Source organism: Monodelphis domestica, chromosome 3 (genome assembly GCF_027887165.1).
Source record: "Monodelphis domestica isolate mMonDom1 chromosome 3, mMonDom1.pri, whole genome shotgun sequence".
Taxonomy (NCBI): Eukaryota; Metazoa; Chordata; class Mammalia; order Didelphimorphia; family Didelphidae; genus Monodelphis; species Monodelphis domestica.
This window is the reverse complement of record NC_077229.1, coordinates 197,313,415-197,330,908: the sequence shown is the minus strand read 5'-3', so window position 1 is coordinate 197,330,908 and position 17,494 is coordinate 197,313,415. Positions and strand designations below refer to the sequence as shown.

General features: G+C 37.4%; 1 protein-coding gene across 1 annotated transcript in view; it reads left to right on the top strand.

Moving 5' to 3' along the window:
* The window catches only part of F13A1 (coagulation factor XIII A chain), a 208,960-nt gene that overhangs the window by 124,933 nt on the left and 66,533 nt on the right, over positions 1-17,494 (top strand). Inside the window, exons 8-9 of the mRNA XM_001367973.4 lie at positions 7,146-7,320; positions 11,259-11,397. Coding sequence (XP_001368010.2) covers positions 7,146-7,320; positions 11,259-11,397 — 314 coding nt within the window. The remainder of the gene's footprint in view (positions 1-7,145; positions 7,321-11,258; positions 11,398-17,494) is intronic.

The following is a 17,494-nucleotide window of genomic DNA, read 5'->3' as shown; positions in this document are numbered from 1 at the left end:
CAAATCCAGACCAGTCTTGATTCTACTACCCTCATGCTGCCTCTGCCTTATATATTGCTGATCTGTGCCAGTGGAGGGAATTTCTACCCCCCAGGGAAATAATAGACATGACAAACAACAAATTCTACATTCGAATGACCCTTGACAGCCATGAAGTGACACAAAGTACAAAAACATAGGGGAGTCATAATGTCCAGATGAGCCTCTGACTGAAAGGAGAGAATGAAATCCCATACAAAAAGCTCTCTGCAAAACTCTATGTAAATGCTAGTGTATTGTTATTATTATTGTTAGAGGCTGGTTCCATTTAGTTCTACTTTTGAAAATCCCTCTAATCAATGGTATTCTGCAACTCACCTGAACAGGACCCCAGCTCTCAACCTGCTCAAGCAAAGTCAAGATGAAGGGTGGTTCCGCCATGACACATGGAGTTCTTCATAGCAAGTCATTCAGACAGCATTTGCAAGGAGAAGAAATAGGGTGTCCTTGAAGTATTCTTCCCCAAATAGCTGTCCCTGGTTAAGGAGGTGGAGATCACCTTAACCCTTTGGGTCTGTCAGGAAAGACTTATCACTTTCAATCTTTGGGCTCTCTGCAAGTCGATTTTCTAATTAGAAAACAGTAGCTAATCCAGCCAAATACTTTTAAATGAGAGTTGTGATTTATCTAGCAACAGGGGAACAGTCCAGTATTAACATAATTAAAAGGTCTGTAGTAGAAAGAGATTTTTTTTTTCATACCCTTCCCTATGGCCTCAACTGATTGGGTTCAGCTTGCTGCTATAAAAAGTTGTGCTAATCAATGGCTATCTGTTTGAAAACCAGTCAATAGAAGCACAGCTTTTGTAGCCTTCCCTGGTATGGGCTCTCATATTTCTGAATGACAAGGGAGGTGATAATGTGAGGACCTGGCAACATGTTGTCTATGCAGTCCATATGACAGGAGAGTAGTAAGCCCTTACATTCTGACCTTCTTAACAATAGATGCATATGGCTACATAACCAATTCAGCCACAGGGATGACTGTGAAAATAACAATTATGAAGATAGTTAAAAGGATTAGCCATTCTACGGGCCAGTCATTTCATGATTGTTCACAAAAGGATGAGTTTGCAATTATTCACTTAATTCGGTCTGTGTAGATGGGCCAAACCAAATTGTTCCCCTTGAAATGCTCAATTGGCTAGGCCTGCCCCAATTATTTGTGTATTAGCTTAGTCTCTCCTTTGTTTTTCAGTGAATAAACATAGTTCTAAATGGACGAGTCCAGGAGAGTCTAAATGGAGAGTTGCAATGGCCCTGTGGAGAAGGCTCATTAAAACTGGTGCCTTAGGGGAGTGCCACCAATGTTATAAGTACATCATACCTTTCAGTAGACAGTTGCCCAAAATCTAAGAGCTTCTGAAACATGACTTAAGAAGACTGTGTTCTTATGCCTTGGGTGATTTCCACCTGATATTTTTCATAGCCTCTAATTTATGTGTTCCCAGGGCAACATCTCCCTAAGTTTTCAGAGAGTGGATGCTAATATTCAGAATTGGAATTGTGTGGCTTCAAGGAACATTGACCACTCTAGGAAGGATGAAAGCAAGGAAGACAAGAGAGAAGACAAATTTGCATGAGAACAATTGCCCACTGCCAGGCACAAATAAAAGAGACTCAAAAAGTATGCCCTGAAAGCTGAATTAGGAGACTAATCCTTCATGTGTGACTTGGGATTTTTGTACTGAGGACCCTTAGAAGATCAGGCAAAGCCCCACTTTGACCAGATTCCATGACCTCATTTGGGAAGGCCACAAAGATTTAATGCCTATGAGACTACTCAGATTGTGTTGGAAGTTATTATATTAACTCTCCCTTACTACTCTCCCCCAAAAGGGTGGTTTTGCTTTAAATATTTCCAAAACCCCAGAATGGAACCAATTTAACTTTACCTCATCAAGGGCAAGAATTATTTCACTTTTGATTTTGTCATCTCCAGAGCCTGGCACATAGTAGGAGCCGAATAAATGCTGGTTGATTGACTGATTTCTAGACTTTTTTTCCTCACTAGTATTCTTGATAAATCCTCTTTTCCAGAAGTTTTTAACCTGGGGTCTCCAGCTCCTGTGAAGGTCTGTGGGGAAATTTTGAGGGGTTCATGAACTTGGATAAGAAAAACATTATTCTTATTTTCGTTATATTTCATTTCCTGCTCTATTCCAACTAAGCAAAAATACTCATTATTTTACAGGAGTCCTATATACCTGCAACTTTTCATGCAGCATTTCTCTAATTTAAACAATCCCTCCCCCTGAAGAAAAAAACCCACATATACATGCATTCTCTGCTTCTTTGACCCAGTATAAATCCTTTCCATCCTTCAAGGTCCAATTTAAATCCCTCTTTCTCTGTGAAGCTTTCTTTGAATGCCCAATATCTCTGAGGCCATGGACCTCCAGCAACCTTTGTGGGCTATACTCCTCATTTAGCTGTTCTCATATATCACCTTACTTCTTTACTGGATTGCAAGATCTTTAAAGACAAAGAAAGGCCTTCTTTCATAATTCTTTGTGTCATTCAAAGGTTTTTTTGATTTAACAACACTCAGTATATATTTGATAGATTTAACTGATAATTACTAAAATGGCCTTACAACTGACAATTACATAAATGAAGTTGAATAGAAATAAGCTAGAATTTTATGCACTTTGTAAATGGTTAAACTGCATCAGTAGTGATTTTAAAGGTCTCTTCTAGGTCTAAAATTTTTATGACTCAAATGGCAAATACAAGTAACTTTTTTCTCGTTCAATCAAAATTCCATCTGTTATGCATTAAAAAATTTACAATTAATATTTAAGTCTGAAGAATGTATTGGTACTTAAAGGTGTAATGTGAAATGTAGACACCAATTGGATATTGGACACCAATAATCCCTTAAATTACATATTGAATTTTTGGTGCTTTTACATACATGATCTCAAGGGAGAAAAGATAGTAAGAATTGCTAGCTTTTAAATCAACTAAAATGTATAATTCTCCAAAAAAAAAATATACAAGAAACAATGAGTGCTTGATTTTTTTTAAACCCTTACCTTCTGTCTTGGAATCAATACTGTATATTGGTGTCAAGGCAGAAGAGTGGGAAGGGCTAGGCAATGGGGGTTAAGTGACTTGCCCAGGGTCACAAATGAGTGCTTGATTGATGACTGACTAGCCAACATTAGTAATGGAATCCATTTGGCCCATATGTAATTTAGGGTGTTTTGTACTGAGGACCTTAGACTTTTTACTTTATCAATTCCCTGAAACCAGGTTTTCCTCTAAATTATCTGTTTTGGGCAAAATGTTAACATTTTGTATTGAAGCTCTTATACCAAAATACTTGTTATATGAGGTCATTGAAACAGGTCCTAAAACTCCTGCTTAGTCAAGTGAAATATTCTGATCTTTATTTGACTACTTTTTATTTTTGATGAAAGGCTGTGCTTTCGATGCCTGTGTTTCCATGTCAAAATCATGAATTTATTGTAATCCGGTGAGTCTAATATTGGCTTGAGATTTATACATTCAATCATATAAAATAAGAAATTACCTTTTTCTACATAGTATTTTGCAAAAAAGGTTATATCATGCATAAATATATATATATTTGTTTGTGAGTATATACATACATATGAGACATAAATAGTTAGAAACATAAGAATTTAAAGTTCAGGGTGGTTAAGTGATTTATTGTTTGTTGTCCAGGCATTTCAGTCATGTTCAACTCTTCTTGATCCCTTTTGGGGTTTTCTTGATAAAGATACTAGAGTAGTTAGCTACATCCTACTCCACCTCATTTTACAGATAAGAAAACTGAGGTAAACAGGATTAAGTGACTTTCCCAGGGTCACATAGCTATTGTCTGAGGCTCTATTTGAAATCAGGAAGGTGACTCTTCCTGACCCCATGTCTGGCACTCTATCTACTATGCCTCTTATATAGGTCATCTGCTTGCAGTTAATTAGTGGCATAACTGAGACTACTGCCCAGCCTTCTGACTTGAGATTCATTCCTCTTTTCATTTCATGATACTGGCTTTGGTTGGCTTATCTTTGATTTTGAAAATGATTGACAAAAAACAAACAAATATAGCATATGCCTAAAAATGAAACAGGGTATTGTAATACAAATTTCAAGTTTAGATGTTTAGTATTTTTCATAATTTCTTCCTTGTCTTTCTTTTCACCATTTTAAAAGAAAATTATTTGTTTGTTACATTGAAATACTCAGGATATGAAATACCTCCCTCCTCACTCCCATCAGAGAAGGCATCATTTGACAAAAAGATATACGTATCTATAAAACTATGTCTTATTTATTTCTGTTTGTCAAATCTTTCTCAGAGGTCTCATATCTAAAATATATAGAGAACTTTGTCAAATATATAAGAATATGAACCATTCAACTTTCTACTCATCATCATCAAGGATCCTTTATTAAGTACCTCCTCTATGGATGCACCATGATAGGAACTGGAGATATAAGATGAAAAATTAGTCTCTTCCTACATGGAACCTACAGCTTAAAAGGGAAGATGCAGCATATATGTATGAGATGAGATGAGAACTAGCAAAGGGTAGGATCCATTGTAAGTGGTCTAGGAAAATTTGAGCTAACTGAAAATCTCTATGGTAGAGTGATAAGGAAAAGCAGAGGAGGTGGCACCTTGATTGAACCTTGAAAGAAGAAAAGGCTATGGACAGGTGAAGGGAGGAGAGAATATGTTCTGATTATGGATGATAGCCTAAATGAATGAATGCAGGGCGGAAGGAGAATATACAGTTATATGAAAGTCAGTTATCCAGTTTGGCTGGGAGGAAAAGTTTGTACAGGGGAGAAATGTGAAATAAGTCTAGCTCGGTTTGAGTCAAATTGTGGAGAACATCAAATGCAATACTGAGTTGTTTGTGTTTTATCCTGTACTCATGAAGGAGCTTTTGAGAGCTCTTGAATAGGGAATAACCTGGTCAAACCTGTGAATTAGGAAGAAAATTCTGGCAGCTGTGTAAGGAACAGTCTAGAGAGGGGAGAGACTGGAGGCGGTGATACTAGCAAGAAGGGGAATGCTATAGTTCAGATCTGGAACAAAAAGTCACAAAACCGTTCATAACTTTCATCCCAGTAATTCCGTTGCTAGGATTCCAACCTCAAAATACAGTGAAAATGAAAAAAGGACATAACTGTAAAAAAATATTTATTGCTGCTCTATTTTCCAATGGCAAAAAGGAAACAACTTCTATGTCCAACATTTGGAGAAGAGCTAAATAGATGATGCTATATTAATGTAATATAATATTATAGTGCCATGAAAAGTAATAAATATGAAGCATATGAGAACATCAGAGACCTCTATGAGGTGACTTAGAGAGAAATCATGGGAATGGTATATAATAACAATAATTTACACTCATATAGTGTTTTAAAGTTGCCAAGTATTTGATGTACTTTGCTCTTCACAACATTACTGTGGGATAGATGCTACTATTATCCTAATTTTACAAATGAGGAGACTGAGGCTGAGAGAGTAAATTATTTACTCAGGGTCATCTAAATTAGTGTTTGAGGCAGAATTTGAACTCAGGTCTCCCTGATGAGGGAGTCCAACTCTCTATTCATTATTATATACCTAATATATTCATTGGATAAGATAATATTTTCATTTCTCTATGTAAACCCACGCTACTATGAATGCCAAAAAAGTTTTTTTAAGAGAAAAAAATGAAAGAACAACAGGTACAAATTGATGGAATTTCAAGAAAGTTTGTGGAGGTGGGGGGGACATAGAACAAAAATATGTTCTTTGCTTTGGAATGTTTTGTTTTTGTTAATTAATTCGGTTGTTCTCTGTTGTTGTTTTAAGACTAGTTCTTCCTATCTTGCCCAGACAGGAAGTATAATGACCATTAATGGGTCCGATTCCACTATGGATTGTCACAGACCTTTTGACTTGATTCACTTCCAACTTGGGTTCATTGGCTCCTCATTGGGAGATCTGATCATTTTTGATATTGATGCCAGATTTAGTAAGGACATCTCATTGACTTAACCCTGTGTACTGTGGCTCAGCACTCCAGAGGTCAAGGGATTCACTAGCCATAGCTCTCCTGATAGTAAGGATTGCTGTTGTTGTTCGGTAATGTGTCTGACTCTTTGTAATAGCATTTGAAGTTTTTTTGGTAAAGATACTGGTGTGGTTTGCCACTTCCAACTCATTTAACAGAGAAGGAAACTCAAATGACTTGCCCAAGATCACACAACTCTTAAGTGTCTGAGATTAGATTTGGACTTGGATCTTCCTGAATCTAAGCCCAGTGCTCTACCCACTGTACCACCTAGCTTCCTGCTGTAGGAAGGATTATAAACCTGTAATCTCTACCTTGCCTGGATGGATCTTTCCTTAAGATACTGAGTTAAAATTTTAATTCTCATTTTGTATGTACTTGCTTTTGTTTAACTAAGAACTTGCATTTATTAAGAGATTTAAGGTTTACAAATACAAAGTTTAACAAGTCTTGGTGAAATTTAATCTTACAACTTCTCTAACATTTTGGGGACATCACATATGATCTAATATAATCTAATATCTATCTATCTCACAACCCTAGCAAGTTAGTATTATTGTTTTGCTGATGAAGAAACTGATGTAGACAGAGGTTAAGTGACTTGCCAAAGGTCATTCAGCTAGTGATTATCTGAGGTTGCATTTGAACTTAGATCTTTCTGACTCCATATCCAACACTGTGCCATCTAGCTGCCTATATTTTATTAGGTTTATTATTTATTAAATATAATAGCACTTATGGAAAGACTATGTAAATACTAATTATTGGGAAGGAGAATATTTTGTGGGGGCACATGTTAAGAGCCATTGAGCTTTGAATTGGTTAATAAATATGAAAAGCTTAAACTTCAAAGGAAGGAAAAGATGATGAAGGAAAGAAGTTTATATATCAGCTTCCAAAGGTTCAGGATCACTGGCATATGGGATGAATATAAGAAGATAGGAGTATATTAAAGTTCAATTACTATCCCTCTACTTAATAATATTTTACATCCTAACAAAAAAAATTAATCTCAACATTTTTTTCTTCCTTTCTTCACCTTCCATCCTTTGTGTAGATCAATGCCAAAGATGATCAAGGTGTTATTGTTGGATCTTGGGACAATATATATGCCTATGGAGTGCCTCCTTCTGCCTGGACTGGGAGTGTTGACATCCTTTTGGAATATCAGAGTTCTGGGACCCCAGTACAATATGGTCAATGCTGGGTTTTTGCTGGTGTCCTCAACACTTGTAAGTATCCAAGTAAGACTTTCTAGAGAATGACATTTTTGAAGTATAAAGGAGCTTTCCAAAGAGATTCTGTGCATTGTGGATAGAATGCCAGCCTTAGAGTCAAGAAGATTTGCATTCAAGTCTTGTTCTTACTAACTATGTGACCATGGGCAAGTCATTTGACCTTTCAGTTTCCCAAGGTCTATCTCTAAGACTGTAAGTTGTAGATGAGTTCATCAGTGAAAGGAGTTTCCATATCAGATTTTCATCACCAGTAAAATAAGTCCAGACCAAAAATTAAAAAAAAAATTATCATTGCAGCATTTTATCTAAAATCTAGCAGAGCCGTAACTACCCAGTGTTGTTTCTGCAGCATCCCTGTAGTGAATATTTGGAGATACAGTCAATACAAATGAAAATATTAGTTATGTTTCTAGGTTTCTTTGGCCTTAAAATTCGTTACTGAATTTCACAGCTCTGTTTAAAGCTCAACCCTCTGTGCACGTGTACATCTAGAGAAATATCAGGACAACGAGGAACGGGAATGTGGTTTTATCTCTGAAACTATACATTAAAAAAAAAAGGTTTAAAAAACAAATAATTAAACACCACAAAATGAAGTATGGAATATGCTTCCTATTTACTTAGCATTACTTTCCTAGGGGAAATTCAGGGCAGGTGTTGATGATTTATCCAATTAATTCTTTTCCCTTGCCAAGGGAGGGGTGGTGGCAGATAGTGATGGCTTTATTCTAGATGCAGGGAGAAATAGGTTAAATGAATTGCCTAAGATCCCTGAGCAATTAGGTAGTATAACCTCAAGCATAATCCAGGTCTTCCTATGTTCCTTCTAGTGTCCTTTCTGCTATGTCTGTCTCCTCTATGGGAAAACAGATGGAGGTAGAAAAGAATTCTTTTTCTCTTCTTGTACTATTTAAAAATAATATTTACATAACTTTGGCACAGATATTGCTTTTTCTTTTTTGTGAAGTCCCAAAGATATGTATGGAAAATAAATTTCTTTCAGTGCATATTAGTCAAGAGGTTGATAAAGCTGCTATAGAGATCAATGAGTCAGTAATAAATTTTCATTTCTCTACCATTTGCATAGCCTTGGAGAAAAACCACAAATCTAAGGCTGGGGACTATTTCTGAAATATCACAAATTTTTTGAGAATCCTGATTTAACTTGATTTATTGATTTTTACTTTTACAAGAGGGGAAAGTCAAATTTTCAAAGGATGGAGAGTCAAATGGATTTTCTTTTTTCAACTAGTGGCTTTTTTATAGTCTCTGACAAGGCAACATATGATGACCCCATGGTCTACTTGCAATCAAAGGTTGTCACTATTAGCCAATTGTTCAATAAATCAATGGAGGAAAATGACTCTATTATATGAACTCCTTAATTTGAGGACCTCAAAGTCCTTTTGCTAGGTGGGCTGAGTGGATGGAAATATCCAGTGAACTACTGATGAATGATATAGGTTCATCATTTTTCTAGAAAGAGAGAAACAGGGATATTATTAATTGGCTGCTGAACTTCCCCTCTCTGTCTCTCTTTACTTGACATGGATTGTCACTAATCCCTGGCAATTAGGCTTCATAGAAATATGCCATTTGGAGATGACCAGACACAAAACTCTACCTAAATTTAAAGGCTCTTTAAAAAGAGAGTAGGGAGGGAATTATGGAAAATTATTTCAATAAAGTCAATAATATAATTCTATCCCTACCCCCTCATTCCTCTCCCACTTCCCTCTGTTAGGAGTGATGTCTGAAATTCCACCATTATAGCATAATGTCTTTGATTTGTGACTTTAACTTTGAAAATGCAAATCATGAAAACACTTTCATCTTTATCATTCATCTATACATTAGTGTGAAATGGGATGATCAGATCTTTCCCTATAGGTACATTTTAGTAGGAAATAGGGGGAGAAATCAAGAGGGCTCTCAAACACTGAAAGAAAGTCAGATACCTTATGATAAGGGGTACTAAAAAGAAGGAAGAAGAAAGGAAGCTGGAACCCCAAATTCAACATTCCTCCCATTAACAATTCTGAGTAAGGTTGATATTCACCGAGTCATTCTAATTTTGAACATGGCATGAGTCAGTGGAAGATTCAAGGAATGGAACAGAAGATTTCAAAGCTTTAGCTTTTAAAGTCACTATAAATCAACAGAGAGGTGAAGGTGTGAATGAGAAAAGCCAACCTCTCTCACTATTTGGGGTTATGGATTAAGTCATTTAAGGAGGCTGACAGCTGATAGTGTCCTCCAGTGCAGACTTCCAAGGTTATCCTATCGAATGGGGATGGGCAGCCATTGGTTAAATATGCTAACCAATCTCAAAAGGAAGAACCAAGCTCAGTCATTAATCTTAAAATTGTCAGCTAAATTATTTTCAATGAGCCCTGATAGCTCAAGTCCTGGTAGCCAGGGAGGACATTTGAATTAAGTTTAATCAATAGGTACATATGGCAAAAGATGCATCTGACTAATTTATTATCAAACAATTAAAATGGATCTTCAGTGTCACCCTCTACAGAGAGCCACAGAGTGAATTCCAGCCAAAAATGAAAACAAAAAACAAAAAACAACAACCAACTGGATATATGCTCTGTAAAATACTCAATTCCAAGTATAGTTTTCCTTGATTCTCAGACATGTCTCATTAGCATATTAGCCTATTTCTTATGATTATAATAGTAATTAAAATATGTAGAATAAGAAATATTTTGACATTTCTTTCACTGACACTTTCTAAAAAGGGGCAGGATTCTGTTTTTAGATGATCTTGTTTCATCCTCTTACACAGCATCAGATTAATTTTCTTCACAATAGACAACCTTTCACTCAGATTCCTTCTAGCTCTAAATCTATGATCCTCTGTCCCGTACATTGTACTTTCATTATATTACTCTCTTATTCTAGAAATTACAGTGGCTCACTATTGTATAGTATTGTCAATTCAATAATTAAAGATTTATTAAACATCTTTTATGTGCCGGGCATCATGCTAAGTGCTAGGAATACAAAAAGAAGCAAAAGAAAATACCTGTCCTCAAAATGCTTCACATCTAATTGTCTGGGACAACTAGATGACACAGTAGATAGAGTGCTGGCCTGAAATTAAGAACACCTGAGTTCAAATTCAGCCTTAGACACCTACTAGCAAATCATTTAACCTCCGTCTGTTTCAGTTTTCACAGCTATAAAATGGAGGTACCAATAGCACTTAGTTTTTAGTTCCCTGGTTTTTTGTAAGGATCAAATAAAACAATATTTGGAAAGCACTAAGCATAGTGCCTGGCACAAAGTAATCATTAGATAAATGTTAGGTGGTGTTAGTAAGTAGTAACAGTTCATAGGATAGTAAGAATAGTAGTAGTAGCAATAGTAGTAGTAGTGACAGAAGTAATTATAGTCTAATACCAGCCTCATTTTTCAGGCCCTCCATCAACTGGTTCCATCTCACCTGTCCAAGCTTATTTCCCATGATTCCCAGCTAGACCACTCTACCTTGGGAAGGATGGAAGAAGAGAAATCTCTTTTTTAGTTCTGGCTCTTCCAGAAGCTTATTTTTAAGATTATTCAGCAGGATAAGTCACAAAATCAGGCTTTCTGAACTATCAGATAAGGAAGTGGTACAAGAAGCCCTACTGGGTCCATTCTAGCTCTGAAAATAGCAGTCTGTGAACTCAGAGATGTCCATTAGCTCAACTGTCTTTGGAATAAGCTCTGTTCATTTGGTTCCAGAAACCAGACCTTCTGCATATCAATAGTCAGGATTTTTTTTCCCCTTCTTTAACAGCATATTTGAGTGAAAACTATACAGGGAAACCTCTTTATCATGGTGCTGCACTATTTGTCAAATGGGACTTATCCCCCTTTCTGTTTATTAACGTCTGATGGTAATTTCATAAAGTTAGTCCAAGCTTTTTACTTTCTAGTTTTTCGGTGCCTTGGAATACCTTCAAGAGTTATCACCAATTATTTCTCAGCCCATGACAATAATGCCAATTTGCAAATGGACATCTTCCTGGATGAAGACGGGAAAATAAATTCCAAACTTACAAAGGACTCAGTGTGGTGAGTTGTACTTTCAAGGACATTTGCTAAGAAGTAAGAGATTTGATTGTTCATATTTATAACAAGGAAACTCATCTCAGATTTTCTTTCTTTCTCTTGGTTATTTTTAGCATGGTTCAGCATTGTGAGTAAAAATGTCTCATTGGCTCAGTTTGTTTTTAGATCAAACATCCGCAAACATCTATTTAAGCACCTACTCTGTGCTAGCTGCTGTAGCTATAAAGACAAAAGCAAAGACTTTTTGAAAACAGAAACAGAAACTATGTGTTCTGCTTTTCTTTGCATCCTCAGTCTTTAACATAGTGTCTTATTCATAATAAATGTTCAATAAATGCTTTTTGATTGATTGACAGATAAAGAAGACAACATGTTCATATATGGATATAATGGATATATGTAAAATAAATGTACAACATGTAAATGATCATTGGGGGAACAAGAATCTAGGGAGATAGAAAAAGGCTTCATATTTGTAGGAGATGATATTTGAACTGAGTCCTGAAGGAAACTAGGGAATTCTGAAAGGCAAAGGTAAGGAGGGATACTGAGCTGGCACGATTTCTAGCATCAATCATTATTCATTTCCTAACAATAAGAAAGGACCACAATTTGGTGTCTGGATTTGCTCCAATGAACTTATCTCAGACTTATTACCTTTCTGTCACAGATGATAGCAAAAGAATTGTTATAATGATTTGCTTTTCTATTTACTTGTTGTCCTTTGAATCTAAAGATGGGACTTCTCTCATTGTTGCTCATTGTCAATTCATCACCATTGGTTAGAAATGTGAGCAGAGAGGGGAGAGTGGACATGGAACCATTTCCCATCTCCTCATCTGTCTGCTGCCTCTTCTTGCGCATAACAAGATGGCTGATGAGAGTGCATAATCCATTCAACATCAGACTCTATGGATTAGTTCATTAAGATACCAGAGAAATATTATTCCTTGTGACCTCTCAGTCTGATACATTTAGAAGAGAGGGGGAAAGCAATGATAATTTCCCAGGTGTCCCAACTGAAAGGTTATTTACAACAACACTTACAAGGGGAAATTGGGGCATAATTTTAGCTGTTACCAAGCATTGAACAGAAAGGGGATTTCCAAGCAAGTAACATCTTTACTTCTAAGGTTATAATCTGTAAGCAATAAAGGTAAACCACCATTGTAAAGACATCCAGATGGGGGTGATGAGAAGGTAGAGCTCATCTGAGGAGAAATTAACATTGAGAAGTGCTCCATTTTCTTTTTGTTATAGACAACTCAAATGGTTGCCAGAGCAGCATTAACTCCCAGGATCAGGGAGCGCTCATTTGGCAACGTAGAAAGAAGGGAATCACTGAACTAGCTACAGAGCATTACTATGAATAAAACATAGCTGGGTTCATTTTAAGGGCTACAGAAAGCTGAGGAGGAGCGAAGCTGAGGGGCTGTACAGAAAGAAGTGAATCTGACCTCAGCAAATGGAACGACAATTTAAGAAATACTTTTAACAAGAGATTTGCAGTGTAGTCTCTGAATGTATTGAATTGGTCCCAAACAGACCAAAGTAGTTGCTCTAAGGGCCCACCATGACTTGATAAAGTGGTAAATTGAAGAATTTTAGGCATTTGGCACTCTGTAACTTCACTGCAATAGCCCGTGACTCCTAGTTATTCCACTTTATTCACCTCCTTCCAAATTACATACAGTAGACTTTGTACAGTATCCTCAGAAAGCATCTATATTCCATCATTTTTTCCCTTTCCCAAGTGCCCAGGTTAAGTGTTTCAATACAGAACTTAGAACTGAAAGGAACCCTGGAAATCATGTAGTCCAAGGGTTCTCAGTCTTTTTTCTTTGGGAAACCATGGACCCTTTTGGCAGTGTGGCAAAGCCTTAAGTTCCCTCTCAGAATCACATTTGTAAACACATAAATAAAACATAAAATAAACCATTATGTTGAAATAGAGTTAACAAAAATATTTCAAAGTAGCCTCATAGATCCCAGGGTAAGAACCTTGATTTCTAATTCAGTTTCTTAATTTTAAATGTGAATTTCAGAAAGGTTTGGCATATTACCTAAAGACATGCATGTGTTACATGGACCTCTGAGTCTAAACCCAGAACTCTTTCTAATATGAAACATAGGGAGGGACAGTATTCTCCACCTCAGATGGTTCTTGCTTCTTCCCCTAGTCCTCACTGGCCCTCTAATGTCTTACAAAGCTGCCCTCCTAGCTTGCCATGCCCTTCCAGTGCTTCACCTCTCTCTCAGACTCCCAGGGATTGTTGTGTCATTGCTCCCAGGCTATCTCTCCTTTTGAAACTTTCCTACTTAATAGTCTCCCCACTCCTCCCTTCTCCCCTACTCCATGTCTTCAACTAACTAATGAAATATTTATGCTAATAGATTAAAGTAAGAACAATATGAATTTTCATAATGGCCTTCTGGAGATTATGTCTTTGCCTTGGTTTCTAACTCAGTAAGGGGGCTCTACTGTAAATTTAGGGCAGGTAGAAGAGAAAGGCAAGAACCGTACTAGGTTGGTGGTAGGGGAGATTTAGGAAATAAACTTCTCAAAATGTTCAGGTCACAGTAGCCCTAGTCTGCTTCTATGCTGACCTGTGCACCCCTCCAAACAAACTCTCAGGCCCATCTCCATTCGCCACCTATTCCTTAGAGATCCTGCACATGGTCAGTGGGAGTATGCTAAGGGGCATGTTAAAGAACACAGCTGCAATTGTTGAGTGTCCTCTTTTCCTGAATACTGTCTCCTCTCTAAGTTTTCTAGGCAGAGCTATTAATTGGTGCTTCTATTTTTCTGATCATTCCTTCTTTTTCTCTTTTGCTGTTTCTTCATCTGTCATGCCTACTACACTGGGGCACCCCCAAGGCTCTGACCCAGACCCTCATTTCTTTTACTACCTTATTATCTTACTTGGTGACCTCATCAGCTCTTGTGGGTTCAATTATCATCTCTATGAAGATAACTTCCAAAAGATATTACCTTCTTCCTAGTCACCCAGACCTGCTATCTCGGTGTCACCTGAGGCTCTTCGTTCTCTCCCCTCACATTGCCAAATCTACCTTCACATCTCTCACAGGTATCCCCTTCACTCTATTCATACCCATACCTCCTTAGCTCAGGGACCTCATCACCTCTCCCCAGCTACTACAGTAGTCTTCTGATTGTTCTCCCACCTTCAAGCCCCTTCTCAGTCCTATCCATCTCATACTCAGTTGTCAGTGATCCTTCTAAGGCATAGAGCTGACCATGTCAACCTTTCCCCAACCTAATATAGCTTCATTGATTCCCTGTTACCTCCAGGATCAAAGCTAAAATACTCTGATAGGCATTCAAAGCTTTTCATAACTTGTTCCCTTCCTATATGTCTAGACTTCTTTATCTCAACTCCCTTCTACACAATCTTTTTTTAAACCCTTACCTTCTGCCTTAGAATCAATACAACATATTTGTCCCAAGGCAGAAGAGTGGTAAGGGCTAGGCAATGGAAGTAAAGTGACTTGCCCAAGGTCACACAGCTAGGAAGTGTCTGAGGCCAGATTTGAACCTCCTGTCTCTCTGAACCTAGACCTAGCTCTCAATCCACTGAGCTACCCAGCTGCCCCCTTCTCCACACAATCTTGGGATCTAGTCACATATATCTCCTTTCTGTTTCTCATCCAGAAGACTCTCTCTCTCAGACCTCCATGTCTAGAATGTTCTCCTTCCTCACTCTCTAGCTTCTTTCAAATCCTCCTTTCTATAGAAGGTCCTTTCCATTCCCCATAGTGTCTTGGGTATTTCTTCTGTAATAAAGATACTGTTATTCATTTGTGACCCCATTTGGGGTTTTCTTGGCAAAGATATTGGAGTACTTTTCCATTTCCTTCTTCAGCTCATATTATAGATGAGGAAACTGAGGTAGAGTTAAGTGACTTACCCAGGGTCACAAAGCTAGTAGGTATTGGATGCCAGACTTGAACTCAGAAAGATGCGTCTTCTTGATTCTGGGCCCAGCACTCTACCCACTCCACCAACCAGTTACCAATAAGGTAAGATAGATAAGCTAGAAATGCTTATTTTTTTTCTGCTGCTCAGGCTCTATCACCTGTTAGAATTTCTTAAAAAAAAAAAAAGATTATCAAATATAGCAGCCAAGTCTGGGAAAGAAACAAAAGAGATTGGAAGTCAGAAGAAACAGGCTCTTCAAGGTCATGGCTTTGTCAGTAATGATATTTGGACAAATAGTATAACTCCTCATCTGTCAAATTACCTAGATCTCTTCCACCTCAACACATTATACTGATAACATTAATTTTTGTAGAATTGTAGAATCTTCCCAATGGCATCCGCGATTCCTCAAAAGAGCTCAGCCTAACTATGCACATAGGAAAAACTGAGTGGATTGAAAACAATAGCCCACTGCTCTGATCATAATTTGCAGACAAATGGTGGCAAGCTTCAGAGTGTGGTCATTTCAACATGTTATCTTGGAGAGATCCTACAAATGGATGTTTTAGAAAAGATGGAAGAGATGAATCGCTTTGGGGGAAATGAGACTACAAATTACTCCCTGAAACAAAAGTTTATAACATGAACATCAATATTCTACTGGTGATGCTATATGGACACAAGTCAGTGAATATGACCATTTCTGCATAACTATAGCTAAAGATTAACCACTGGGCAATGGAGAGGGGTATGACAGATCTAATCCACCTGCACAATACATTGCACACAAAGTTACACAAAACAAACAGTAATAGATGTCATCAGAGATAAATATCACTAGGATAAATAGATAACCCTGTCACTTAGGTAGAGTGAGAGATAACCAACAGACAACGTTGGTGTTCAATTAGTGTCCATGCAATGACAAGAGAACCAAAAAAGATAACTTCACACTTCTCGTGGACTCTCCTATGGTTTACTATAGCAGTTAGCTGGATAAAACATAAGAAGTCAGGAAGACCTGAGTTCAAATAAAGCCTCAGACAAGGCACTCACTGCTGTTTGCCTCAGTTTCTTCATCTGTCAAGTGAGCTGGAGAAGGAAAAAATAAGCCTCTTCTGTATCTTGCCAAGAAAATCTCAGAGTGGTACATGACTAAAGAACAACGAAATAACAACTATTACTATGTTATTACTATTAATATTATTATTTCTATGTTAATGAGAGTCCAAAGGACAAGAGTAACCCAGAATGGGCAGGCATAGAGAGCCTGAGATTCACATCAGTATGGGGAATAGTGACATTAGTGAGTTCAAGATCCATTGAAGCACTGGCATTCTTTTCACTTTTAAATCCAAATAATTTTTGCTTATTCCACTTACATATTTGCAAATTATATTTTGTAATTTGCCCCAAAGTTTGACACCACCCCTTCATTATACCCAGAACTATAGATTTGGATCAGAAAAAGACATTAGAGTCTATCGGTTCAAATCTGTCCTGATGATTCTCAGATTTAATGTCAAAGAGTTGTTTGACAGGGAAGGTTAGAGGGATGATACTTTGAGCTTTGTGCAACCCTCAATCCTTCTGTAAACCTCAACCCAAAAGTCACTTGATCCCCTAATCTTTGTACAAACTTGATTTTTGTCAAACTCTTGGTGATTTTTAAAAGCTACTTCAGAGGAACCACAGACCTCCAAAGAAAGCCCATCCCCATCTAATAAGGGATAACTCCCAGGCAACATCTAGACTGAAGGTGGTTTTGAGTTCAGGGTTACTGATAGCCTTGTCCAGAGGAACTTTTTTTTTTCATTTCCACCCTGTCTTAGTTTCCCAAGAGAACTTGGAGCATCTCAGGAGGTATAGATTTTGTGAAACAATTTTAACAAGACCTGGATATCACATAATTCACTTAAGTGAAATAGAAGATGATTGTTTCAATATAGACTTAGGGATGTTGATGCCTCTTCTCCTCTGACCCTGTCTCCAAATTCATGCCTATCTATGGGATTGCTCTGAAATAAATCAGGAGGTCAGCAAAGTCAGGAAGGAGCCTAGCCTTTCTATGTGCATAACTGTGTGTCATGTCAGGAAGGGGACTGTAAGAACTGTGGAAGAGACAAAACAAGGTAGGTACTAGGGTCCGTTAACTGCATT